Below are 26,922 nucleotides of genomic sequence, written 5' to 3' on the forward strand. Positions count from 1 at the left end.
CGTGTGCGAATCTAGCAGAGGTACCTTGAGAATCTCCAATATCAGCACGCACATGTCGTCCTACTTTACTTTGTTGACAAGGCATGCAGGAATGTACCCAAAGGCGCGCGTCTCTTTTCATAGAAGGCCACACATAGCACTCCTTCAGCAGCCTGATTGTAGCGTTGACTCCTGGGTGCGATAGTGTGTGGACACTGTCGAATGCCGTCTTGCGCAATATTTCTGAAATGAATGGTCTTGGTCTGCCTTGAGAAAAGTCGCACCACAGCTTCCGCTTGGAGTTAGGCACCAAAATTTGCTCGAACTTCAGACCTGTAGACGGGTCGTTTAACAGCTGTCGTAGCTCTGCATCCTTGGTCTGTTCCACTGCAAGTTTATCATAGTCTATAATTTCTGAAATCCCGTAAATACGTGAAAAATAGTCAGTCACTTAATTTTCTGCGCCTCTGAAGTGGCGTATATCTGTCGTGAACTGACTTATGAACTCAATATAACGGAACTGTCTTGGTGAGCACATACCACTGGTGTTTTTAAAAGCCGATGTTATGGGTTTGTGGTCTGTAAATACAGTCACTGGTCTAGCCTCTATTTGTGGGCGGAAGATTCGAATTGCTTCGTAGATCGCGACAAATTCTCTGTCATACGCACTCCACTTCTGTTGTGCAGTCTGTAACTTTTTAGAGAAAACCGTAGAGGTTGCCATTGCCCTTCTACGCCCTGGTACAGCGCCGCCCCTGTTGCTGTCTGGCTCGCGTCTACAACAATAGCTAGCTGTGCACAGTGAACTGGGTGAGCGAGCAACACTGCTTTGCTGAGGCTTTGTCCATTTCTTGTGTCCACTTAATTATTCGTCGACCTCTGGCGTCGTGTCCCTTGAGTGCATCAGTGAGTGGTGCTTGCACCGTAGCCGTTGCTGGCAGATGGCGTCTATAAAAATTTATTACTCCCATGTATCGTCGTAGCTCTTGCTAGTTTGTCGGTTTCGGAAGGGCCTGTATCGACGCGATCTTCTCTGGCAGAGGCAATATACCTTCTGATGACACAGATGGCCGAGGAAAGTGACTTGGTTCTTGTGCACGACTCATTTATTTTCGTTTAAAACGACTCCGTAGTCAGATAGACGCTTGTGAAGTTGACACAGATGCTGTTCATGTGTTTGACTATCCGGAGAGAAAACCAAGACGTCATCAGGATAAGCAAAGCAAAACGTTAATCCCTTTATCATCTCGTCGAAAAACGCTGCCAAGTCTGTGCTGCGTTCTTAAGGCCAAAAGGCACAAATAAAAACTCGAATAATCCAAATGGTGTAATCACTGCTGTCTTCTGAACATCTCTTGGAGCCACCGGTATCTCGTTGTATGCTTTCTTGCAGTCGAGGACGCTAAAAATTTTCGCGCCGGCCAAAGTACATGTGAAGTCCTGTATATGAGGTACTGGGTATCTACCTGGAATGGTTCTTGAGTTTAATGCTCGGCAATGCTCACACGGTCTCCATGACCCATCTTTCTTAGTACGTAAGAAAGGTGTGAAGACCACGGCGAATTATTCCCGACTGTAACATTTCCTCTAATATCGCCTTTGTTTTTGTCAATCTCTCTGGTGCGATTCCACGTGCTCGTCGTGAAACTGGTTGTCCTGGCGTGGCACGAATATAGTGGACCGCACTATGTTTAACTTCTTTTGTCTGTCTGCCAGAACATCTCCGATTCTTCTCTTCGTCATGTAGCTCTTCGGCTACAGAGTTGCCAATCACCTGTAGCTTCTCATAGGTTGTATGCCCTTTAGTGTTTGATATTGCACTGTTGTCTGTCAGATTTAACAAACGTTTTCCTTGTAAGTCGACCGTCAATTCCAAATGTGCCAGAAAATTAGCGTCCAAAATAGGTTCTGATATACCAGCTATCACAAAAGACCAAGTAAACTATTTGGAAAAACCCATATCAATCTTGCACACTTTACGCCCGTACGTGTTAATCGCCGAGTTATTCACTGCCTTCAAACGTGGCGGTAGGTCTTTTTCGTTGTGTGGTGCATGGCTGACAGGAAGCGAACTAATATCATACCCGGTATCCACCAAAAACCTTGTACCCGTAAGTATGTCTGATACATACAATATTTTCGAAGCAGGAGGCATATGTATTGACGATTGCTGTCACTGACATGAAAAAACTTCACTGTTTCTGTACATACCTTGGTTGTCTGATTAGGCGCACGGTGATGTAAATCTTGTAGCATCTCTCCCAAAACGTTTATGGTACCAACACACCTTACGCTCGTCCTCTTGTTGACTTCGTGTTTCATGACCAGCCCGGTCTCTCTTGTACTTAAAGATAACTTGTGGTCGCTGTAGCCGGCCGCGGTGGTCTCGCGGTTCTAGGCGCGCAGTCCGGAACCGTGCGACTGCTACGGTCGCAGGTTCGAATCCTGCCTCGGGCATGGATGTGTGTGATGTCCTTAGGTTGGTTAGGTTTAAGTAGTTCTAAGTTCTAGGGGACTAATGACCACAGCTGTTGAGTCCCATAGTGCTCGGAGCCATTTGAGCCATTTGAACCATTTGCTCGCTGTAGCGTGCGTAGCTGCGTTCGAAAATCCTCTATTGCAGTTTTTAAATCTCTAATTTCGTTTGAACTTTTTGTTGTTTGTCGCGTTGCGACCGCGACACAGTTTACTGATATATCGCCAGTTTGGTCTTGCTGGTAATGGTAGTTACCGTACGTGGCATCTGTCGACGTCATTGCGACTGTTGCAGTAGGCTCGTACGTCTCGTAAATTCTGTCTGCAGCGAGCAGCAGTTTGTCATCTGATCTTTCGCCGTATATAGCTAGTGTAGTTCTTACTTGCGTTGGTAGCTGTTGTTGCCATACGTGGAGTAACAGTCTATCAGAGGCTGTCGAACTATCTACCAGGCTGCGTAAATGACGCCAGTATTCTGACGGGGTCCTATCTCCCCGTTTCTCTTGGTACAGTACGTCTTTGATGTCGACTAACTTCACACACCGAGAAATTAATTCTTCTTTCAGTCTACAGTATGCCCCTTCATTAGGCGGGTTCACTATAATGTCAGATATCAAAGCCGAGGTCTGATGGTCCAAATTACTTATCACCAAGGTAAACGTCTCGTGATCACTGACTATTCTTTGTTGTAGAAATATATTTTCCATTACCGCGAACCATGTGTGTGGCTGAGAAGGCATGAATGGGGGCGCTCGTAATTGCAACCGTTGAGTTGGTGACGCGTTGAAACCAGCGGGTAGTACCATTGCTGTTACTTGCTGTGGTTGTGCTGCAGTAGTCCCAGTTTCCGATGATGTTGCCTTGCTGGTGTGTGCCATGGTTGTTGAACCAACGTCATTCCTTTGGTTCGGTATATGCTTGAAGTTCATATCTTTCGAAATATGCAACTGTAAAGTTTCTATCTCATTCTGAAGCCTATGAATTTCTTTCGTTATCAAACCGTATCGTTTGCCGTCGTCGTTCATTGCTTTTGCAGTTAATGTTCGACGTAGCTAACGAAAGTTTTACAGTTCCTTAATCGGAGTCACCAATTATTTAGGCGACTTGCCTACAACAAATAATTGCATAACCGTCCAGTATAATGAGTTAACGAAAAAAAAATTTATTCGCAAAAACTCACAATGAGAAGAAACTAAAAAAAAACAACAGAGAAGTAACAAAAAACTAGGGGACTCTATAGTCTTACGGCAAAGACAAAAAAACAACACATGACCAAAAAAAATCTCGTGCATTTTTGATATCACTTTGCACCAGACATGAAAAATATCACTGCCACACAGTCCCCCCCCCTCCCCCTTAAAGTGCGGAGCCCAGGGATATCTTGATACTTGAATTTTATTCGACGTCCAGCTCTGGTGTGCGTCGGGTGTCTCGGGGGCGGTGACGTTGTTGTTTGTGGTGATGATTCACCTGTCTCGGACGATGTACTGAGCGGTGTTTTGGTATGCTCTGCGCCCATCATGTGTTGATGCACAGGCGTGGTGTCAGAGGTCGGAGAGGGTAAAACTCTCTGGCTTGACACGTTCATTCGATACCTTTGTAGGAACACCATTGTACATTATGTCCACTGTATACTTATTTCTACTCAGCACCTGAAATGGGCGCATATATGGTAGTTGTAAAGGCGATTTGACTGAGTCTGTTCGCAACATTACGTGAGAGCAATTGTATAAGTCTTTGTGTACAAACACCTTACGGTTGCCATGGCGAGAAGGTGGCGGGCAACGTATATTTGTGCAGTGACGTTTTAGCTGCTGCACCCAGTGTGTGAGACCTTATCTGTAGCCCTGCGCTTTGTATTACATCTACCATGCGGTAGTCTCCGTTTCTTTAGAGGTTTCTTTGCGTCTGCCTGATCGCTAGATCGTGAGATTTTGCATTTCTTTCGTGGCCGCGATCGATTCACAGGTGCCGCCTTACTCATTGCCACTGCCACACACGTCTTGCTAGCTGCAAGTTATATCGCTGCACGAAGCAAACAGGGTAACATACTGCTGCTCCGGCCTTTAGGGCGAACATATCCCAACCGCCACTTGCTCTCAGCTGCACCAATAGAAACTTCTTTAGATCATCGATCAAAGTCTGCTCAGCGTCAGATTAACACAAATAGCGTTATCCACATTTCTTAGGGCCGGAGTACTTGACTCACTTTTGCCACCCAGGATCCTTGTCCATTGTGCTATTAAACCGTCACTTAGTTCTTTACGACATTCTAACATAATTTATTTAACTTGAATTATTTCTGCCATTTTTTGTTGTTGGGAAAATAAATGTTGTCAGTAAAACTAAATTTTGCTTACCTTCTCAATCAAATCTTCACGTTTATATAGTCACCCTGCTAGAATTAACTGCCGCCCGGGGTGGCCGTGCGGTTCTAGGCGCTACAGTCTGGAACCGTGCGACCGCTACGGTCGCAGGTTCGAATCCTGCCTTGGGCATGAATGTGTGTGATGTCCTTAGGTTAGTTAGGTTTAAGTAGTTCTAAGTTCTAGGGGACTGATGACCTCAGAAGTTAAGTCCCATAGTGCTCAGAGCCATTTGAACCTTTTTTAGAATTAACTTTGTGTATGACCCTGCCAGGATAACTTTCATTTTGACCTCTCCTGCCAGGATCTCGGATTGATGGCACCTTCTGTGACTGTCAAATCGCGTTGATTAGCGTAGTCATTCAATTTGACGTCCCTTGCGCCGAATTTGGAATTGATGGCACCTTCTGTGAGCGTCAGATCGTAAATAGTGTTGCACAGTGAAGTTTCTGTTCCCCATGCTTAATGTGGTGCAGCGGGTAGAATAGATCCGCGTTGCAGGCGCTTCGACGTAATACTAATATTTATTATTGAGTGTGTGTATTTTCAAGTTTTGGTTTTGACTTCTGTGTCATTTGATTGTTTTGTTTCTGACAGCGAACGGCGTTGTGCTGATTTGTTAGGATTGATTGAGATTTTCGTCTGTGAGTATTGACAAGCGTGCTGTTACTAGAAGTGGTTGTCAGGAACTGGGAATCAGTAGCTCACGGGAGCGTAATTTAGAGTAGAATCTGTATGGCGTAGGAATGTGTTTGAATTCGTTTGGGTCAGAATTAGAGTGCATGCTTACAAGAAGCAAGGCACGTTTGCTACAGAGTAGCAGAATTGGTTCAAATGGCTCTGAGCACTATGGGACTCAACTGGTGTGGTCATTAGTCCCCTAGAACTTAGAACTACTTAAACCTAACTAACCTAAGGACATCACACATATCCATGCCCGAGGCAGGATTCAAACCTGCGACCGTAGCAGTCGCACGGTTCCGGACTGCGCGCCTAGAACCGCGAGACCACCGCGGCCGGCAGTAGCAGAATTAATTGTGCTTTGTTAGCCATAGATCCACGTCAGATTATTAGCGATGACCAAGCGGATATTTCACGGGATTCTCAGGTAAATGCAGTTGCAGACCGGGCAGAAATGTCGAACGTGGAACGTGCAGAGTATGACGACCGTGACAAACGTGAACGGGAGACCGCAGCAGAACGAAGTGTAGGGGCTGCTGGTACGAGTGAAACTGGCAGACCAGAGTCACGAACGACACGTCATAGAATCACAGAATCTCGTTCATCTAGTCCGGGAGGTGCTCGCGGTGGATCTCAGTCGGAGGCTCTCATGCAATTCGTGCAAGAGGCAGAAAGGAACAGACGAGAGGCAGAAAGGAAGAGGCGAGACACAGAAAGGAAGAGGCAAGACACAGAAAGGAAGAGGCAAGAGGCAGAGAAAAAGAGACAGGATGAAGAGGAGGAAAGACACAAATTGCTCGTAAGAACGGCGACAGGCGGCATAGATGGAGTCAAGGAAGAGATCGTAGGACTCCAAGAAGAGCTAGAGAAGGTCAAAAAAACGACAGTAGACACGCTTGAGGTCGCGGACCAGGCGAAGTGCGTTGCTAACATAGCGCGATTGGTAGCGCAAGTAGCCCGAAAGGACGCATCAGTGGGCAAAGAACAAGTTAAACTGGCATGAACGGATGTGTGTAAGACAAAAAAAGTCACTCACAACTCTCCCAACGCAAGGTAAAGAAAAGTACACTCCTGGAAATTGAAATAAGAACACCGAGAATTCATTGTCCCAGGAAGGGGAAACTTTATTGACACATTCCTGGGGTCAGATACATCACATGATCACACTGACAGAACCACAGGCACATAGACACAGGCAACAGAGCATGCACAATGTCGGCACTAGTACAGTGTATATCCACCTTTCGCAGCAATGCAGGCTGCTATTCTCCCATGGAGACGATCGTAGAGATGCTGGATGTAGTCCTGTGGAACGGCTTGCCATGCCATTTCCACCTGGCGCCTCAGTTGGACCAGCGTTCGTGCTGGACGTGCAGACCGCGTGAGACGACGCTTCATCCAGTCCCTAACATGCTCAATGGGGGACAGATCCGGAGATCTTGCTGGCCAGGGTAGTTGACTTACACCTTCTAGAGCACGTTGGGTGGCACGGAATACATGCGGACGTGCATTGTCCTGTTGGAACAGCAAGTTCCCTTGCCGGTCTAGGAATGGTAGAACGATGGGTTCGATGACGGTTTGGATGTACCGTGCACTATTCAGTGTCCCCTCGACGATCACCAGAGGTGTACGGCCAGTGTAGGAGATCGCTCCCCACACCATGATACCGGGTGTTGGCCCTGTGTGCCTCGGTCGTATGCAGTCCTGATTGTGGCGCTCACCTGCACGGCGCCAAACACGCATACGACCATCATTGGCACCAAGGCAGAAGCGACTCTCATCGCTGAAGACAACACATCTCCATTCGTCCCTCCATTCACGCCTGTCGCGACACTACTGGAGGCGGGCTGCACGATGTTGGGGCGTGAGCGGAAGACGGCCTAACGGTGTGCGAGACCGTAGCCCAGCTTCATGGAGACGGTTGCGAATGGTCCTCGCCGATACCCCAGGAGCAACAGTGTCCGTAATTTGCTGGGAAGTGGCGGTGCGGTCCCCTACGGCACTGCGTAGGATCCTACGGTCTTGGCGTGCATCCGTGCGTCGCTGCGGTCCGGTCCCAGGTCGACGGGCACGTGCACCTTCCGCCGACCACTGGCGACAACATCGATGTACTGTGGAGACCTCACGCCCCATGTGTTGAGCAATTCGGCGGTACGTCCACCCGGCCTCCCGCATGCCCACTATACGCCCTCGCTCAAGTCCGTCAACTGCACATACGGTTCACGTCCACGCTGTCGCGGCATGCTACCAGTGTTAAAGACTGCGATGGAGCTCCGTATGCCACGGCAAACTGGCTGACACTAACGGCGGCGGTGCACAAATGCTGCGCAGCTAGCGCCATTCGACGGCCAACACCGCGGTTCCTGGTGTGTCCGCTGTGCCGTGCGTGTGATCATTGCTTGTACAGCCCTCTCGCAGTGTCCGGAGCAAGTATGGTGGGTCTGACACACCGGTGTCAATGTGTTCTTTTTTCCATTTCCAGGAGTGTAGTTCAAGAAACGCAGGAAAAAATGAGTGAGGCGACGAAGCGAATTGAACAGATAGAAGTCAAACAGGCTGAAAGCTCTGAAGTTAAGAATCAGCAGACCCGAATCGCCGCGCAACAAGACGAGTTGGCTAAGGGCGATCGGTAGGCACATGAAAGGATCGCGCAATTGCAAACACAACCTCGTCCGGTAGAGCGCCATCGATAGAATCCCAGATGTGAAGAAAATGTTTTGCGACTCTCCGAACCGCTACATGAGGACACACCCCCTGCATATGGGCGAATGCAGCAGGAATATGCTGCTGCCGCGGCGGAATGTGTAATAGAAAATGCTCCGTCGGTACACAGCATGTCAGAGATCGAGCCGGAAAACAATTGTACACATTTGCGGAGGTCAGAAACGTTATTACGCGAATCTGAAAACACGAGGGAAACAAGATAACAGTGCACGAGGATCATTTGGGCAGGGACACATGGAAACACGCGCTGCAGACGAGAGAGAAAATTCGTACGGCGGATACGTCGAACCTTTCGACCACAAAATTTTCTTGACCATCCAGAATTTTCAAATCGACAAGGAGGCAAGCAACGCATTACATCCAAAGATCTGGATAGCACAGTACAATCACGTACTGAAGTACATGCTCCAGTTTACCTGTGGTTTCTTAGAACGGTCGATTGTAGAACATATGCGCGGAGTTGCACAGAGTTTTCGCTCCAACCAAGAATTTAAGGACGCATTCCTTAGCGCGTATTGGTCGCAAGACACACAGGAGAGGCTAAAACAGGAGATCATGTTAGGAAAGGACTTAGAAGCGTCTGGATTCCGCAGTCCTGTCAAATTCTTCGAATCCCTGGCCAAGAAGAACCGATTCTTGGATAAACCATACAGTCCCAAAGAAATTATAAGGCACTGCTACGTTAAATTACCATTACGTTGCCAGCAACTGCTCATCGGTAGATGCAGCGGTTCAATCGAAGCTTTCAAAAGCTCTCTGTGCGAACTCGAGTACGTGAATGATATTCACAACTTGCGGGAAAGAAGTAGAAATAATGACCGTAACTGGCCAGATTCGGCAAAGAGGAATGAAGATGAACGAAATGGGGTAAAACATCGATCAAATCGAAACCAAAATTCAAACTTCAATGGGGCATACCTTAGAAGCGAACTTTCTGGTCGTACCTTCTTTGGCAATTGAGATAATATTCGGCATGGATTTTCTAAATCAACAATAGGCCATATTGGAAGTAGGGCGAGCAGAACTGACTTTACATAAAGACGGTGCTATGAAGATTTCCTTCGCAGACCACGCAATACGTGCGCAAATCCCTGCCGAATGCCTCAATCTAAACTACGCAGAACAAAAGACGGGAAGAAAAAAAAAATCAATCGTGGCACCATGAGTGCAGCCGCAACACTCAAGATATTGAGCAAATTCGAGAAAAGGTGCGTGATGCTATTGATCGCATGCTAGGGAATTTAGTGAACATCCCGACGCAGGAAAAAGAAGAGCTTGAGGGAACATTAAAGGGAACGTGGATGTCTTTCTACCGAAAACCAGAGCAATCAGAAATTTCATGTATGCTTTTCGGGTGCGGGAACACACTAAATTCTTCGTGTCTCCCTACCAAATCCCACACGCCTACAGACAGAAGGTTTCTCTCGAGAAGGAGAGGATTCTTCACGAAGACATCATTGAACCAACAAGTTCCACGTACAACAACCCACTCACAGTGCAGAGAAGGCTGACGGCTCGATACGTTTGATGCTGGATTCGCGCCAAATCAATACAATCATTGAGCCAGAGACAGATCGTCCGGAAAAACTGGAGGAACTCCTGCAAAATTTACATGGTGTTACGGTTTTTTCATCTCTTGACCAGCGGTCGAGTTTCTGGCAAATTACGCTCCACCCAGATTGTAGGAAATACACGGCGTTCCTTGCATTCGGGAAATGCTATCGATTTAAACGTCTGCCATTCGGGCTAAACGTGTCTTCATCTGCCTTCAACAGAGGGTTCGATAGCATCTTAAACGATTTCATTACGAAAGGATCACCACCTACGTTGACGACCTCTCGATAGCAGAACCAACGTGGGGAGGCGATCTTCAGAGAAATCCTACAGACCTTTAAGAAATGCGGCGTAACCGCCAACATCACGCCGTCATGCATAGGAACCTCACGAGTAAAATTCCTCGGACATATCATTACCGCGGTAGGAATCACACCAGACCCGGACAAAATAGAGGCAATTACGAAATTTGCCACGCCAACAACCAAGAAACAATTACGTGGTTTCCTTGGCATCGCAAATTTCTATAAACGATTCGTCCATGTGAAGAAATTAGCTATGCCAGCTCACAGTAAAAAAAACGCCGTGGGAATGGGACGACGTGGAGGATGATGAATTCCAAGACCTCAAAACTGCGATGATTAATGCGCCAATTCTTTCGCACCCCAGCCTGGAGGAGGGCTTTTGCATGGCGTCAGACAGCTCCTACTCTGGGATTGCTGTAGTGATTTTCCAAGGACATCAGCAAGGGAAAAACATGGTGCACAAAACCATTGCTTTTGGAAGCCGAGTCCTGAGCAAGTGTAAAAGAAATTATTCGGTTACTGAATTGGAAGCTTTGGCGGTTGTTTTCGGCTTCGAGAAATTTCGTTTTTTCTTGTATGGGAGAAAACAAGAGTATACACCGACCACAAAGCCTTGGAATTCCTACTCACAGCGAAACTCCGAAACAAACGTCTAACGAGATGGGCACTCTTGTGGCAGGAGTATAACTTTTCGATCACTCACATACCAGCGAACATCATTGCCGATGCGCTGTCACATCCGCCTGTGGGGATAGAAACAAGTGAGGCCAACCCAATGGTAAACAACAACTACAGTTTGTTTTATGCGAAGAAGGTTGCATTTGATAATTATGTAACCTCGAGCTTTAAGGACATCAGCAAGGAGCAGGACAAGGATACAGGTGAGAGATGAAACGGTGAACTTTTAGAGGTCTGTGTAATAGAAAAAAACTGAAACTATACCCTCCTGGAGCAATGTGTCAAGCCATATGGAAGGCAACAGCAATTTATTACTCAAAAATGTTTCTTCTAAGGCTACTAGTTAAACTTTTCATTGAAAATGGAAATACATTGAGAGACGCCTCCCTATTCTCTGTAAATGTCTAATGTCAAACAGTGGCTCCAGCGCAGTGTAGCTGTAAAAATTACTGATCAGGATTTCTACTTGTTTTGATCAGAAATCATATGAGAAGGTAAATTCCACGATTTCAAAGCAGCTATAAGAAAATTTAGTCATCATTTGTAATATTTATCTGAACAGTTATCTCTCTCGTCGCTCTTTGGTGATTAGAAAGACGTACAAATACATTTTGCAGAGATAGAATCTAAAAAGGTAAAAGGCATTACTCTTTTTGTGGACAACTGAATACGTCGTTATATGGTAAGTTTAATATTATTCTGGTTATCATTTATTATTAATTCTTATTCGTTAATTTACATCTCTTGCCTAAATCAGAACTTCATTTCAAAGAAAACGTTAGCCGACTTCGTGTGACGCAAGAGCAATGATCTGTTCTGTTTATTGAAGATTATGGACGGACAACAGTTTTATTCAAGAATGCCCTTTGACATTGACGACTAAGACTTCACATTTAGACCTTAAACGATAGTTACGGATTTAAAAGCTGTTTGTGGTTCTGTTGAAAGGTATGTTAAATGAATGCAGTATTTTAGTGGGCTATTGACTGTAGATGAGGAACAAAAGGAATCTGTATTATGTTGAATTCAAGATCATCGTGGACTGCACCCGAATTGCAAGAAAGAGAAACAGTAAACGCATCCTAAAAAGTAAATAATATTTAATTCTGATTTTATGCAGTCCTCAATAACTTTTACACTGACTAAAAACACAAAACCTGAAATTCCCAATATTAAAATATTAAAATTTGCGAAATTTTTTCCGAGTAAATTTAACCAAATAGAAAACATTTAAGGGGTGTGCGTAAAATTTTTCGAAAAAAGATTTTTTAAGGTAAAATAAGGGACACCCTAATGATAGTCGATTAGCTAATTTTCGCTTCGTCCAACTTTTGGTTGTCTGTGAGGCTTTGCTTACGTTTAAACTTACAATTTTTCTCTTTCCGCAGCTTTATAACACGGTTGTCGAAGCACGTCGGGTCTTTTCCATCCTTCACACTTTTGTTCGGCACATAGGCCTGTCTATCTAGAGCATACTGTACAATACTTTTAAACTTTGCCTGCTGATGCTCGAAGTTCAAGAGTGACAGATAAGACAGATGGCACAACAGTGCCAGTCATAGATAAAACTAATACAGCTAAGACAAACATGTTTAAGTGCCGAGTCAGCAGATCCTAGTGCATATCGATTTTGTGTTCAATCATTAAAACGGACAGTAGGTGTTTGAGTGTCAGCAACGAAAATTCAACAGACTCTGGATGCGCGAATGAGTCATTTCCGCGAATTGTCGGGATGAAATACCTTCGTGTCGGTTGAGCAAGTTGTCTGCCAATTGTATTTCCGTAGCTTCCTTGACCACTGAATCCCTATAGGATGAAGCTGTGGCCAGTATCTTGACTTTCCCGTCATCCATGGAATGGGCAGAGGATATATAACGTCACTGCGGATTTGTTGCGCTGTTGAAAGCGGTTGTGTGGTTGCTATTCGAGGCACCGTTCTTATACACTGTGTTTGGTTTGCCGTAACTGTTACCGCACTAACGAGAAATTTTATAGCTACCCACCCTTTGTAAAAGCAGATCATTCTTCACAGATCTCGGACGGTGGGCAGTAGATCAAATCCACTGTATGCTTATTCTTTATTTTCTCAGTTTCTGAAGAAACATTCGTCACACACGGAAGAAATGCTGTAGCCTTTACATCTCCTTCCTCTTCCAGTTATACGAAAAATGTTAAGGTAATTCTTATACGGCACATTTAAAAAAAACTGAGAATTTCATTTGGCTACTCTTTTTATCTTTCCATTCCAACCAAAAAATATCTATGTGGAATTTGGCTTACTAGCAGAAGGGGAAAGAGTGTCCATCGTCATTCAGAATCAGAATATCCAGAAAACAAAAGAGACAATAACGTGTTATTATTCCTGCATATTGAATGAACCTCTGTCCGCCCCTGGTAGCTGAGTGGTCAGCACGACGGAATGTCGTACCTGAAGGCCCGGGTACCATTCCCAGTTGGGTCGGAGATTTTCTCCGCTCAGGGACTGGGTGTCGAGTTCTCCTTATCATCATCATCTCATCCTCATCGACACGCAAGTCGCCGAAGTGGCGTCAACTCGAAAGACTTTCGCCAGGCGAACGGTCTACCCGACGGGAGGCCCTAGCCACACGGCATTTCTAAACTACTGGCAATTAAAATTGCTACACCACGAAGATGGCGTGCTACAGACACTAAATTTAACCGACAGGAAGAAGATGCTGTGATGTGAAATGATTAGCTTTTCAGAGCATTCACACAGATTGGCGCCGGTTGCGACACCTACAACGTGCTGACATGAGCAAAGTTTCCAACCGATTTCTCATACACAAACAGCAGTTGACCGGCGTTGCCTGGTGAAACGTTGTTGCCTCGTGTAAGGAGGAGCATCACGTTTCCGACTTTGATAAAGGTCGGATTGTAGCCTATCGCGATTGCGGTTTATCGTATCGCTACATTGCTGCTCGCGTTGGTCGACATCCAATGACTGTTAGCAGAATATGGAATTGGTGGGTTCAGGAGGGTAATACGGAAAGCCGTGCTGGATCCCAACGGCTTCGTATCACTAGCAGTCGAGATGACAGTCATCTTATCCGCGTAGCTATAACGCATCGTGCAGCCACGTCAACAGATGGGGACGTTTGCAACACAACAATCATCTTCACTAACAGTTCGACGACGTTTGCAGCAGCATGGACTATCAGCTCGGAGGCCATGGCTGCCGCTACCCTTGACGCTGCATCACAGACAGGAGCGCCTGGGTACACGAATGGCAAAACGTCATTTTTTCGGATGAATCCAGGTTCTGTTTACAGCATCATGATGGTCGCATCCGTGTTTGGCGACATCGCGGTGAACGCACATTGGAAGCGTGTATTCGTCATCGCCATACTGGCGTATCACCCGGCATTATGGTATGGGGTGCCATTGGTTACACGTCTAAGTCACCTCTTGTTCACATTGACGGCACTTTGAACAGTGGACGTTACATTTCAGATGTGTTACTAACCTTGGCTCTACCATTCATTCGATCCCTGCGAAGTCCAACATTTCAGCTGGATAATGGGCGACCACATGATGCAGGTCCTGTACGGGCCTTTCTGGATATAGAAAATGTTCGGCTGCTGCCCTGGCCAGCAAAATCTCCAGATCTCTCACCATTTGAAAACGTCTGGTCAATGATGGCCGAGCAACTGGCTCGTCACAATACACCAGTCACTACTCTTGATGAAATGAAATGTCGTGTGACGAGGGCCTCCCGTCGGGTAGACCGTTCGTCTGGTGCAAGTCTTTCGATTTGACGCCACTTCGGCGACTTGCGCGTCGATGGGGATGAAATGATGATGGTTAGGACAACACATCACCCAATCCCTGAGCGGAGAAAATCTCCGACCCAGCCGGGAATCGAACCCGGGCCCTTTGGAGTGACAGTCTGTCGCGCTGACCACTCAGCTACCGGGGGCGGACACTCTTGATGAACTGTGGTATCGTGTTGGAGCTGCATGGGCAGTTGTACCTGTACACGCCATCCGAGCTCTGTTTGATTCAATGCCCAGGCGTATGAAGGCCGATATTACGGCCAGAGGTGGTTGTTCTGGGTACTGATTTCTCAGGATCTATGCACGCAAATTGCGAGAAAATGTAATCACATGTCAGTCCTAGTATATTTGTCCAATAAATACCCATTTATCATCTGCATTTCTTCTTGGTGTAGCAATTTTAGTGGCCAGTAGTGTATTTTCAATGCACTCCTTACCCAATGTAGACAGGTTTTTGACTTAAATTTCTGTTATAATTTCACAGATCACTCTGGCAGCGCGGATGACGACAGCTGGATGGTCGTTGGTGCATGCGAGCACACTGCAATATATCTCCCCAAAGCATGCCACACGTGGTGGACGGAATTTAAGTCAGGGGTACGGATAGGCGAATCCATTCGTCGAATGTTCTTTCGTTTCAAGTGCTCCTCGATCTGCGCTGTTCGATGCGGAGTGAATTTTCACCCATAAATACACTCCTGGAAATTGAAATAAGAACACCGAGAATTCATTGTCCCAGGAAGGGGAAACTTTATTGACACATTCCTGGGGTCAGATACATCACATGATCACACTGACAGAACCACAGGCACATAGACACAGGCAACAGAGCATGCACAATGTCAGCACTAGTACAGTGTATATCCACCTTTCGCAGCAATGCAGGCTGCTATTCTCCCATGGAGACGATCGTAGAGATGCTGGATGTAGTCCTGTGGAACGGCTTGAAATGCCATTTCCACCTGGCGCCTCAGTTGGACCAGCGTTCGTGCTGGACGTGCAGACCGCGTGAGACGACGCTTCATCCAGTCCCAAACATGCTCAATGGGGGACAGATGTTGCTGGCCAGTGTAGTTGACTTACACCTTCTAGAGCACGTTGGGTGGCACGGGAATCATGCGGACGTGCATTGTCCTGTTGGAACAGCAAGTTCCCTTGCCGGTCTAGGAATGGTAGAACGATGGGTTCGATGACGGTTTGGATGTACCGTGCACTATTCAGTGTCCCCTCGACGATCACCAGAGGTGTACGGCCAGTGTAGGAGATCGCTCCCCACACCATGATGCCGGGTGTTGGCCCTGTGTGCCTCGGTCGTATGCAGTCCTGATTGTGGCGCTCACCTGCACGGCGCCAAACACGCATACGACCATCATTGGCACCAAGGCAGAAGCGACTCTCATCGCTGAAGACGACACATCTCCATTCGTCCCTCCATTCACGCCTGTCGCGACACCACTGGAGGCGGGCTGCACGATGTTGGGGCGTGAGCGGAAGACGGCCTAACGGTGTGCGGGACCGTAGCCCAGCTTCATGGAGACGGTTGCGAATGGTCCTCGCCGATACCCCAGGAGCAACAGTGTCCCTAATTTGCTGGGAAGTGGCGGTGCGGTCCCCTACGGCACTGCGTAGGATCCTACGGTCTTGGCGTGCATCCGTGCGTCGCTGCGGTCCGGTCCCAGGTCGACGGGCACGTGCATCTTCCGCCGACCACTGGAGACAACATCGATGTACTGTGGAGACCTGACGCCCCACATGTTGAGCAATTCGGCGGTACGTCCACCCGGCCTCCCGCATGCCCACTATACGCCCTCGCTCAAAGTCCGTCAACTGCACATACGGTTCACGTCCACGAGGTCGCGGCATGCTACCAGTGTTAAAGACTGCGATGGAGCTCCGTATGCCACGGCAAACTGGCTGACACTGACGGCGGCGGTGCACAAATGCTGCGCAGCTAGCGCCATTCGACGGCCAACACCGCGGTTCCTGGTGTGTCCGCTGTGCCGTGCGTGTGATCATTGCTTGTACAGCTCTCTCGCAGTGTCCGGAGCAAGTATGGTGGGTCTGACACACCGGTGTCAATGTGTTCTTTTTTCCATTTCCAGGAGTGTATGACGTCAGGTCGGAATGCACCCACAGTCAGACGCACATGGGGACGGAGCACTGTATCACAATAACGCTGAGCGGTGAGTGTGTCGTGTTGAAGGATTTGGAGATCAGTACGCACATGCAACATTGGGCCTCCCCATACAGTAACAAGGGGAACACCAAAACGACCATGTTCGACAATATTCCTGGGTGTTTTTTCACGAATAACGCAAATGAGAACTAAAAACTATTTTCTATCGTATTTAACTGTGTTTTTGTTATTTGAAATTAAACGCTCTCTTCTTCTTGTATATAAAATGTAAGTTTGACGTGCACCATCCACTAAAGTGGCCCTAAGCACTATGGGACTTAACATCTGAGGTCATGAGTCCCTAGACTTAGAACTACTTAAACGTAAGCAACCTAAGGACATCACACACATTCATGCCGAGGTGGGATTCGAACCTGCGACCGTAGCAGCTGCGCGGTTCCGGACTGAAGCGCCTAGAACCGCTCGGTTCACGACGGCCGGCCACTAAGGTGGGAGGAGGCATGGGATACCTCCTGATATCGTGTCGCACCACCTTTTGCCTGTAGTCCTGCAGCAGCTCTAAGTAGCATGGACACAAGTCGTTGGAAGTTCCCTGCAAAAGTTTTAAGACAAGCTGCCTCTATAGTCAACCATAATTGAAAAAGTGTTGCTAGTGTAGGATTTTGTGCACTATTTGATCTCTCGATTATGGGCCATAAAAGTTCGATGGGATTCACATCGCGCGGCCTGGGTGGCCAAATCATTCGCTCGAAATATCAAAAATGTTCTTCACACCAATCGTGAACAACTGTGGTCCAATTACACTACGCATTGTCGTCCATAAAACTTCCACCGTTGTTTGGGAACACTAAACTACTACTAAACTAACTCCCTCCGAACAGGCCTTGAAAGGCCCAACGGTACCGTCCGGCCGCCGTGTCATCCTAAACTCACAGACGTCACTGGATGTGGAGATGGAGGGGCATGTGGTTAGCATACCGCTCTCACAGCCGTATGGCAGTTTAGGAGACCAGAGCCGCTACTTCTCAATCAAGTAGCTCCTCAGTTTGCCTCATGGTCACCCATAATCCAAGTGCTAGCCCAGGCCGACAGCGTTTAACATCGGTGATCTGACGGGAACCCGTGTAACCACTGCGGCAAGGCCGTTGGCTGTTTGGGAACCCGAAGTTCGTAAATGGCAGCAAACGATCTCCAAGTAGCCGATATGCAGTCAATGATCGGTTCAGTTGGATCAGAGGACCCAGTCCATTCCACATCAACACAGCCCACACCATTACGGGGCTACCGTCAGCTTGCCTCATTGGCAAATTGGGTCCATGGCTGCGTGGGGTCTGCGCCACACTCGAGCTCTACCATCAGATCTTACCAACGGAAATCCGGACTCATCTGAGCTTTTGCAATCGTCTAGGATCCGATCGATATGCTCACAAGCCCAGTAGAGGCGCTGCAGGCGATATTGTGCTACCATGGCCCATTACGGTCAAGTTCGCCGGACTGTCCTAACGGATACTTTCGTCGTACGTCCCATACTCACTTTTGCAGTTATTTCACGCAGTGCTGCTTGTATGTCAGCACTGACAACTCCACGCAAACGGCGCTGCTCTCGGTCGTTAAGTGAGGGCCGTAGACCACTGTGTTGTCTATGGTGAGAGGCAATGCCTGAAAAATGATATTTTCGGCACACTCTTGATACTGTGGATCTCGGAATACGGAATTCCCTAACGACTTCCGAAATGAATTGTCACAGGCGACTACCTCCAGCTATAGTTCCGCGTTCGAAGTCTATTAATTCCCGTCGTGCAGTCATGATCATGTCGTAAACCTTTTTACTCATGTCGTAAACCTTTTTACACGAACCACCTGAGTAGAAATGACAGCTTCAGCAATTATACCTTGTGTACGCGATAACGCCGCCATGCGTTCATGTGCAAGTCGCCGTCCCATGACCTTCGTCACCTCAGTGTAAATTCTCCAGAACGGATACTAAAAGGAATTTCACAAGAATATGATAATTTTTCCATATGACCAAATGCCCCCACCCCTTTTTAAGATGTGAATTCCCACGGTATTTTTGAACGAAAATGAACTTCAGAAATACTAACATGCAGCTATGTCACAGCACTTTTAATACTCAAGTAAATGGCGTTACCCACTCTCTCTGGAAAATTTAAGAAACTTACAAAGAGATTTACTGCAAAGAAAGAAAAAAAATGACTTAAAATAACAATGTGTCGCTGCCATGGTGCTGTCGTGGAAACCACAGAAGAAACGTTAACAGCTGTTAATTAACCGCGTTCGAAACACCTCTTGTACACATTTCATCCGCAACGAGGTGCCACATAACTACACAATCAGCTGGTACTGTTGTGCCACTTACCTTTCCATCTCGTCCTTTTTGAATTTCTGAATTCACCGTATAACTCGTAATACTAGCTTCATTTTCAGAGCGCTGTTCCCTCATCTCTACTCTGTAAATCACACAGAGTCATTCTTAAACATATTCCAACATTTCGTTATAGTTAAAATTCTTCTTTGTTTAGAAAGACCACTTACTCTGTTTCTAAATCGCAAACACCATTTTCTAAGTATACATCTCTCTGATCCTCACGCTTGCCCATATGTTTCAACGAGACACTTAACATTCTCCTCACGGCTCGTATGACGTCGGTAGATTTTGCGTCCAGCATTCTTGAGTACTACGGGGTTAAACACAGTATAAACCGGATTTTTTTTTTATTTTACGCGCATGTTTCTAAACGAAGAGTGGCGTGATCTCTGTTCGTTACTACTTTCATTTCCAGTGATTGTCCTCGACATCTAGAACGCAGTCCTGCCGCTTCTCCAGCCCGAATCGCAATGTCATAAAATTTTGAAAAGACTTGCGGCATACCCAAGTGTGCACATGGGTCAAACAGTTTTCACCAGGACGAGAAACTGCTGAGACTGCACCTCACCGTCGCCGCTCGAGGCTCAGCACGGCTGAGGAACTTATGGAAGACAATTGCCGAATAACAGTTGCTGAAATTGCTACTGAGCTTGGCATAAGCTACGTACGGTAGTGCATTTCGTAAAGTGTTCGCAAGGTGGGTGCTTCGCCTTCTCACCGCACTCCACGAATTTCATTACCTCGAGATGTGCAAACGGCTGCGACACTCTACCAAACAGAACGGGAACTTTTTTTGCACCGTACTGTGACCTGCGCCCATTACGAGGGGCGTTTGAAAAGTCCACGCAAAGTCCGAGAGATGGCACCACCGGCGCGTATCGAGGTCATGTTTAGTTAGTAGCATCTTTGGAAAGAACGCACACCAAGTTTCAGCCATATTGGTCTATTTCGTCGTGTTCGTCATTCGCATGAATCAAGGAAGTCGAGTGGCTGTCAAAAAATGGACGAAAACGAATTTCGTGTGGTGATTAAACATTACTTTATGGAAGGCGAAACGCCTCAAAGAGACTAAAGAGACGCTTGGTAAACATTACGGTGACTCTGCTCCTTCGATTAGAACAGTTTAAAAGTGGTCAAAATTTTCGGAGCAGCCATATGGGTACAAGTGATGCTGAACGTTCTGAACGCCCTGTGGAGATTACGACTCCAGAAATCATTGATAAAATTCGTGATATGGTGATGGATGACAGAAGAGCTAAGATTCGTGCAATTGATAGTGCTGTGGGCATCTGGAATGAAGGGGTACATAATATTTTGCATAAACATTTGGACATGAGAAAGCTATCCGCAAGATGAGTTTCGCGATTGGTCACGCGTGACCAAAAAGGGAATCGTGTGAAGAGTTGCAAGGATGGTTTGCAGCTATTTAGGAAGAATCTGCAGGACTTCAAGTTTCGTTTCATCACTGTGGATGAAACATGGATACTTACTATACTGCTGAGACCAAACAACAGTCTAAACAATGGGTTACCAAGGGAGAATCTGCACCAAAAAAGGCCGGAAAGGTTATGGCGACTCTTTTGTGATTCGCAAGGGATAATCCTCATCGACTATCTGGAAAAGGGCAAAACTATTAGAGGTGAATATTACTCATCGTTATTGGACCGTTTGAAAAACGAGCTACAAGATAAACGCCGGCGATTGGACCGCAAAAATGTCCTTTTCCATTACGATACTGCACCAGCACACACCTCATCAGTTGTGGTCCCAAAATTAATGAAAATAGGATTCCAGCTCATTTTACATCCCCCCCTATTCTGCAGAATTGGCTCCCTCGGACTACATTTGTTCCCCAATTTGAAGAAATGGCTGGCGGGACAAAGATTTTATTCAAACGAGGAGGTGATTGCAGCAACTAATAGCTATTTTGCAGACTTGGACAATTCCTATTATTCGGAAGGGATCAACAAATTAGAACAGCGTTGGGCGAAGCGTGTAAGTCTAAAATGAAACTATGTCGAAAAATAAAAGTGGTTTACCCCATACACGTTAGTAGTTTTTAATTTTGGACGGACATTTCAAACGCCCGTCGTACACCCCTGAATCGAAAAATGCAGCACGGATTGGCGGCAAAAAAAGACGAAACTGTACTCGTCAATGTTAGAAACCGTATCTCCGCGGGGGAGGTTCTTGCAATCTTTGCCGGTCGCGGTAGCCATGCGGTTCTGGCGCTGCAGTCCGGAATCGCGGGACTGCTACGGTCGCAGGTTCGAATCCTGCCTCGGGCATGGGTGTGTGTGATGTCCTTAGGTTAGTTAGGTTTAAGTAGTTCTAAGTTCTAGGGGACTTATGACCTCAGATGTTGAGTCCCATAGTGCTCAGAGCCATTTGAACCATTTGCAATCTTTTTGTTGTAGAAAAGTTCTCCTCATCGATTTTCTCCACGAATATGGTCCCGTGAACGGTGCGTACTACGGCCAAATTTTGGACCAAACGAAACGTTCATATTGTCAGAAAAGTTACGAATTTCTAAAGTGGAATATAGTCGTGTTTCATGACAACGCTCGACCCTACGCAGCTGACCCAGCAAAAAGTTCTGGAATTGTTCTGCACCGCACTGGAGTATTCTCCCTACATTCGGAATTTATCGCCTCGCGATTTTCATTTGTTTGTACCGCTGAAGGAAGCAGTCGCAGATCAGAGATTTGACGACGATGGCGCTGTCGGAGTGTTCGTGCGTAACTAGCTGCTGTCACAGTCTCCATCATTGTACTAAAATAGGACCAAAAAACTCTCTGTCCGCTAGCAAAAATGTGTTTCCCGTTCAGGGGCTATATAGAAAAATATGTTCGTGTACATGAATTTTCCTTAAGGTTAAATAAATTTACAAAAAAAAAAATCAGGTTTGTATTTGATTCACCCTCATAAATGCAGATACAGCAATCAGAAAACGTCTAATAAAAAGAGAAAGGTGAAAAATGCGTAGACCGAACAGCAAGGATAGTAGTTTGTGTATAATTGTAAATAGGACGCTGTATTAGCTGTGCAAACAGATGGTCAGTGCGGTGACGTACAGTATCGGGCACAACTGTTTGAATACCTCAGCCCCATACTGCGATAAAAGGACAGCGGTGCGAGTCAGCTAACTGCGTCTGAGCACGAATGCTCGTCCACCTTCCTGGGCCAACGCTCATGCGACGCGTCTCAGTCGAGCAAGTTGAGCGCAGTACTTGTGAAGTTGTCGCATGTGGGACGCCGTAACCCTTCCAGATTGCGAACTGCGCTGCAGGTATGGAAACTGCATTTCCCTGATCGCACTAAAATTGTGTGTTGACACCACATATGAGTCGTAAGTTGCCTATCAGATACTGGCAGACATGCATAAATGTCGAGAACGACTATTTTATCGTTGCGTTCTGCAGTACCTGTTTATCGGCAGCTAGATGAATTCCATCTGTTCCAGTTTACGTTTGGTGTTCGTACAACCGTTTTACTGCAGTCGTGACAATAGATTCTGTACTTAGTATTCAGTATTTGCAGCAGTTGTTTTGAAGAACGGAGCGCTATTGATAGCGATAGCTCCGCTGCACTCGTTCAGCGGTGCGTTTGTTCTTCACTCACACGAAGTGTTGAGTGCTATCGACAAGGGATTTCAAATTGATTCCGTATTTCTAGATTTCCAGAAGTTTGTTGACACCGTGCCTCACAAGTGGCTTGTAATCAGATTGCGTGCTTATGGAATATCGTATCTACATCTACATCTACATTTATACTCCGCAAGCCACCCAAAGGTGTTTGGCGGAGGGCACTTTACTTGCCACTGTCATTACCTCCCTTTCCTGTTCCAGTCGCGTATGATTCGTGGGAAGAGCGACTGCCGGAAAGCCTCCGTGCGATCTCTCTAATTTTATATTCGTGATCTCCTCGGGAGGTACAAGTAGAGGGAAGCAATATATTCGATACCTCATCCAGAAACGCACCATCTCGAAACATGGACAGCAAGCTACACCGCGATGCAGAGCGCCTCTCTTGCAGAGTCTGCCACTTGAGTTTGCTAAACATCTCCGTAACGCTATCACGCTTACCAAATAACCCTGTGACTGGATTTGTGATTTCCTACCAGAGAGGTCACAGTTCGTAGTAATTGACGGAAAGTTATCGAGTAAAACAGAAGTGATTCCACCTGATGATGGCAACGTGGTCAATTGCCGAAATATTGTGTCCTATGCACATTCATACCAGGCTGTTCACCCAAGCTTTATTTCGTCAAAACAGAAGTGATTTCTAGTGTTCCTCAAGTTAGTGTTATAGGCGCTCTGCAGCTCCTTAACTATACAACATTTTAGGGGACAGTCTGAGCAGTTCTCTCAGATTCTCAGCAGATGATACTGTCATTTATCGTCTAGCGAAACCATCAGAAGATCAAAACCAGTGCCAGAACAATGTAGGTAAGGTATCTGTATGGAGCGAGAATTGGCAGTTGACCCCAAATAATGAAAAGTGCGAGGTCTTCCATATGAGTGCTAATAGGAATCTGTTGAACTTCGGTTAATAAATCAAATCGAAAGGCAGTAAACCAAACTAAATGCCTAGAATTACAATTACGAGCAACTGAAAGTGGAAAGAACACATAGAAAATGTTGTGGGCAAGGTGAATCAAAGACTGCGTTTTTTTGGCAGAACACTTAGACGATGCAGTAGATCTACTAGAGAGATTTCTTACACTACTGTTGTCCGTCCTCTTTTGGAGTACTCCTGCACGGTGTGGGATCCTTACAAGATAGGATTAACGGAGTACAAAGAGCAAGTCCAAAGAATGGCAGCACGTTTTGTATTATCGGAAAGCAATGAAGAGAGTGTCACGGACATGATACAGGATTTGGGGTGGAAATCATTAAAACAAAGACCTTTTCTGCTGTGGCGAGATCTTCTCCTGATATTACAATCACAAACTTCCTCCTCCGAATGCGAAAATATTTTGTTAACGCCGATCTACATATGGAGAAATTATCATCATAATAAAATAAGGGAAATCGGAGCTCGCAAGGAAAGATATAGGTGTTCGCTTTTTCTGCGCAATTTTAGAGAGCATTAATGTGAAGGTGATTCGATGAACCCTTCGCCAGGCATTTAAGTGTGATTGGCCCGTAGTCATGAAGATGTAGACATATCGAATTCACCAGTCAACACGCTATTGACAAGCCAAGTTGTTAATGGTATTATTGTGCTTTCTGGACTCACATTCGGCAGAAGCGGCATTCAGATCACCGTACGACCATTTCATTGTGATTTTTGGTGATTTCCATAATCAATAACGACGAATGCTCGGATATTTCCGTCGAAAAGAACGCTATGAAATTTCTTCTCCACCCTTGTTATATCTGGGCGTGTCTCCAACTCTTGACCTCGTAAGGGGTGTTAACACCGAATACTCCTTACAACTGAAGAGTGTTCATATGTAGTATGCGAACTGTTTTCTTCGACAACGATTTTCGTTATTTTTGTTGTTAGTCGTCTACCAACATCTGTATACCCTGGGCGCAATGATAACTGCGCGCGAAAAGATACTATTTATTGCAACATATAGTAAAGAGTTTTTCTTATTCCTTCTTCATTTACAGGTGCGTCTACATGATTACTCTGCGATTCACAATTAAGTGCATGACAGAGGGTTCATCGAACCACCTTCAAGCTATTTCTCTATCGTTCCCAGTCTCGAACAGCGCGGAGGAAAAACGAAACACTTAATCTTTAGTGTGAGCTCTTATTTTATTATGATGATCATTTCTTCCTCTGAGGAGAAAGTTGGTAATCGAAATTTCGTGAGAACATCCTGCCGCGACGAAAAACACCTTTGTTTTAATGATTGCCACACCAATTCATATCCGTGGCATTATCTTCCGTATTTCGAAATTATACAAAACGAGTCACCCTTCTTTGGACTTTTTCAATGTCCTTCGTCAATCCTATCTAGTATGGATTCTGCACCGCACAGCAATACTCCAAAAGAGGTTGGACAAGGGTAACGTAAGCAGTCTCTTTAGTTGACCTGTTGTATTTTCTCAGTGTTCTGCCAATAAATGGCAGTTTTTGTTTTCCCCACAACATTATCAATACGATAGTTCCATTTTAAGTTATTCGTAACTGTAGTTCCTAAGTATTTAGCTGAATTTACAGCCTTTACGGGTTATCGTTCACACTTTCCATTATTTAAAGTCAATTGCAACTTTTCGCACGCTATGGTTATCTTGTTTAAATCATTTTTTAATTGGTTTTGATTATCTGATGGCTTTGAAAGACGAGAAATCATCTGCAAATAATCTAAGAGGGCTTCTCAGATTGTCTCCTAAATCGTTCAGGTATATCAGGAACACCAGAGGATCTATAACACTTCCTTAGCAGAACACCAAATATTACTTCTGTTTTACTCAATGACTTTCCGTAAATTACCACGAACTGTGACGTTTCTGACAGATAACCACAAATCCAGGAGCACAACTAAGATGATACTCCATAGGAACGCAATTTGATTAGAAGTCACTTCTGACGAACGGTGTCAAAAGCCTTCTGGGCACCTAAAAATATGGGATCTATTTCAGATCCCTGCCGATAGCACTCATTACATCGTGAGAATTAAGAGCTAGTTGTGTTTCACAAGAACGATACCTTTTGAATTCGTATTTGTTAATAAATCGTCCCCTTCGAGGCGATTCTTAACGTTCGAGCACAGCATCCAAAGTCATACTGCAAATCAACGCTATACTCCTTTCATCGTAAGAATAAAACTGATGCAAACATTATACCATGTATTCTTAGACGTTTCTGTCAGTCTCGTTGGATTTCGTTTCACGTGAAGCGGAAGCCAAGATGCGTCCAGTACAATCATGTACGATCATAAGAATGCATTTAATGCTTTGTTACATGCACACAAACAAAGCGATAAGCCGGGACAACAGATTAACCGGCGCATTAAACTTGGACAGCATTGCCCAGTCAGCTGGTCCAACTAACCTGCAAAGATGTGAGCAGTTGCAGTTCAAACGTAAAAAGAGACGAGCAGACACAGAACATAGCTTCGAATGACAGTTAATTTTTAAAGATAATGAAACAATATTCTGCAAAACTCCAGCACTACCACACGCTTGTTAGGTGACCAGACGAAAAGCATAAAATGCTCTCGTTCTCACCTAACGTAATATTTTAATTACAAACAGGAGTGATGAAAATTCCTAACTTACACACAGGATAATTTTCCTGGCCGAGCTACGTTTCATGCAAAAGCATACTGCTAGGATTTCACCGTATTGTTGAATACTGAAGCCACTGAAGGCATAAATTACAGTCAGTCTTGTGGTAATCTCTTAGCTCCTTCCTTATCCGAATCCTAGAAATACATTTCTGTTCTGGAACTGCCGTCTGCTACGTTGATAACGAGTCGATCAACAACTGAATCCACGAGACCACCCAGACGCCGCTTTTTCTCCTTTTCTTTTATGACGTGCCATTATATATTCCGCCAATGTTCCACAGTAACACGTGAAAAAGCTGGGTGCGTTAGCTCAAGTACGTCGCAAGTGTAAAAATGCAGCATTTGTCAGTCGGCCGTGCCCTTTCAAAGGAACCATCCCGGCATTTGCCTGAAGCAATTTAGGGAAATCACGGAAAACCTAAATCAGTATGGCCGGACGCGGGATTGAACCGTCATCCTCCCGAATGCGAGGCCAGTGTGCTAGCCAGTGATAAAACAATGGACAAAGTCCAAATAAAGAGTATTTGGTTTTTCATTTTTGTCCAGAAAATTAAATTGTTATGTGTTCTTAATTTAAGCAACCTTTATTAACAA

At 45.7% G+C, this 26,922-nt stretch overlaps 2 protein-coding genes across 4 annotated transcripts in view; one reads left to right on the plus strand and one right to left on the minus strand.

Annotated features, from left to right (window-relative positions):
- LOC126335630 (regucalcin-like) overlaps positions 1-26,922 on the minus strand; it is a 331,250-nt gene that overhangs the window by 82,526 nt on the left and 221,802 nt on the right. The window lies entirely within an intron of this gene.
- LOC126335608 (regucalcin-like) overlaps positions 22,238-26,922 on the plus strand; it is a 99,262-nt gene continuing 94,577 nt past the window's right edge. For 2 of the 3 annotated variants that reach the window (XM_049999063.1, XM_049999070.1), the window contains exon 1: positions 22,282-22,368. Coding sequence is in view for 1 of the 3 variants with exons in the window: in XM_049999078.1 (XP_049855035.1) it covers positions 22,325-22,368 (44 nt within the window). In the remaining 2 variants the exon portion in view is untranslated. Of the gene's footprint in view, positions 22,369-26,922 lie in introns of all 3 variants that reach the window. The other variant, XM_049999078.1, reaches the window with a different exon arrangement.

The sequence above is a fragment of the Schistocerca gregaria genome, chromosome 1 (assembly GCF_023897955.1).
Source record: "Schistocerca gregaria isolate iqSchGreg1 chromosome 1, iqSchGreg1.2, whole genome shotgun sequence".
NCBI classification, from domain to species: domain Eukaryota; kingdom Metazoa; phylum Arthropoda; class Insecta; order Orthoptera; family Acrididae; genus Schistocerca; species Schistocerca gregaria.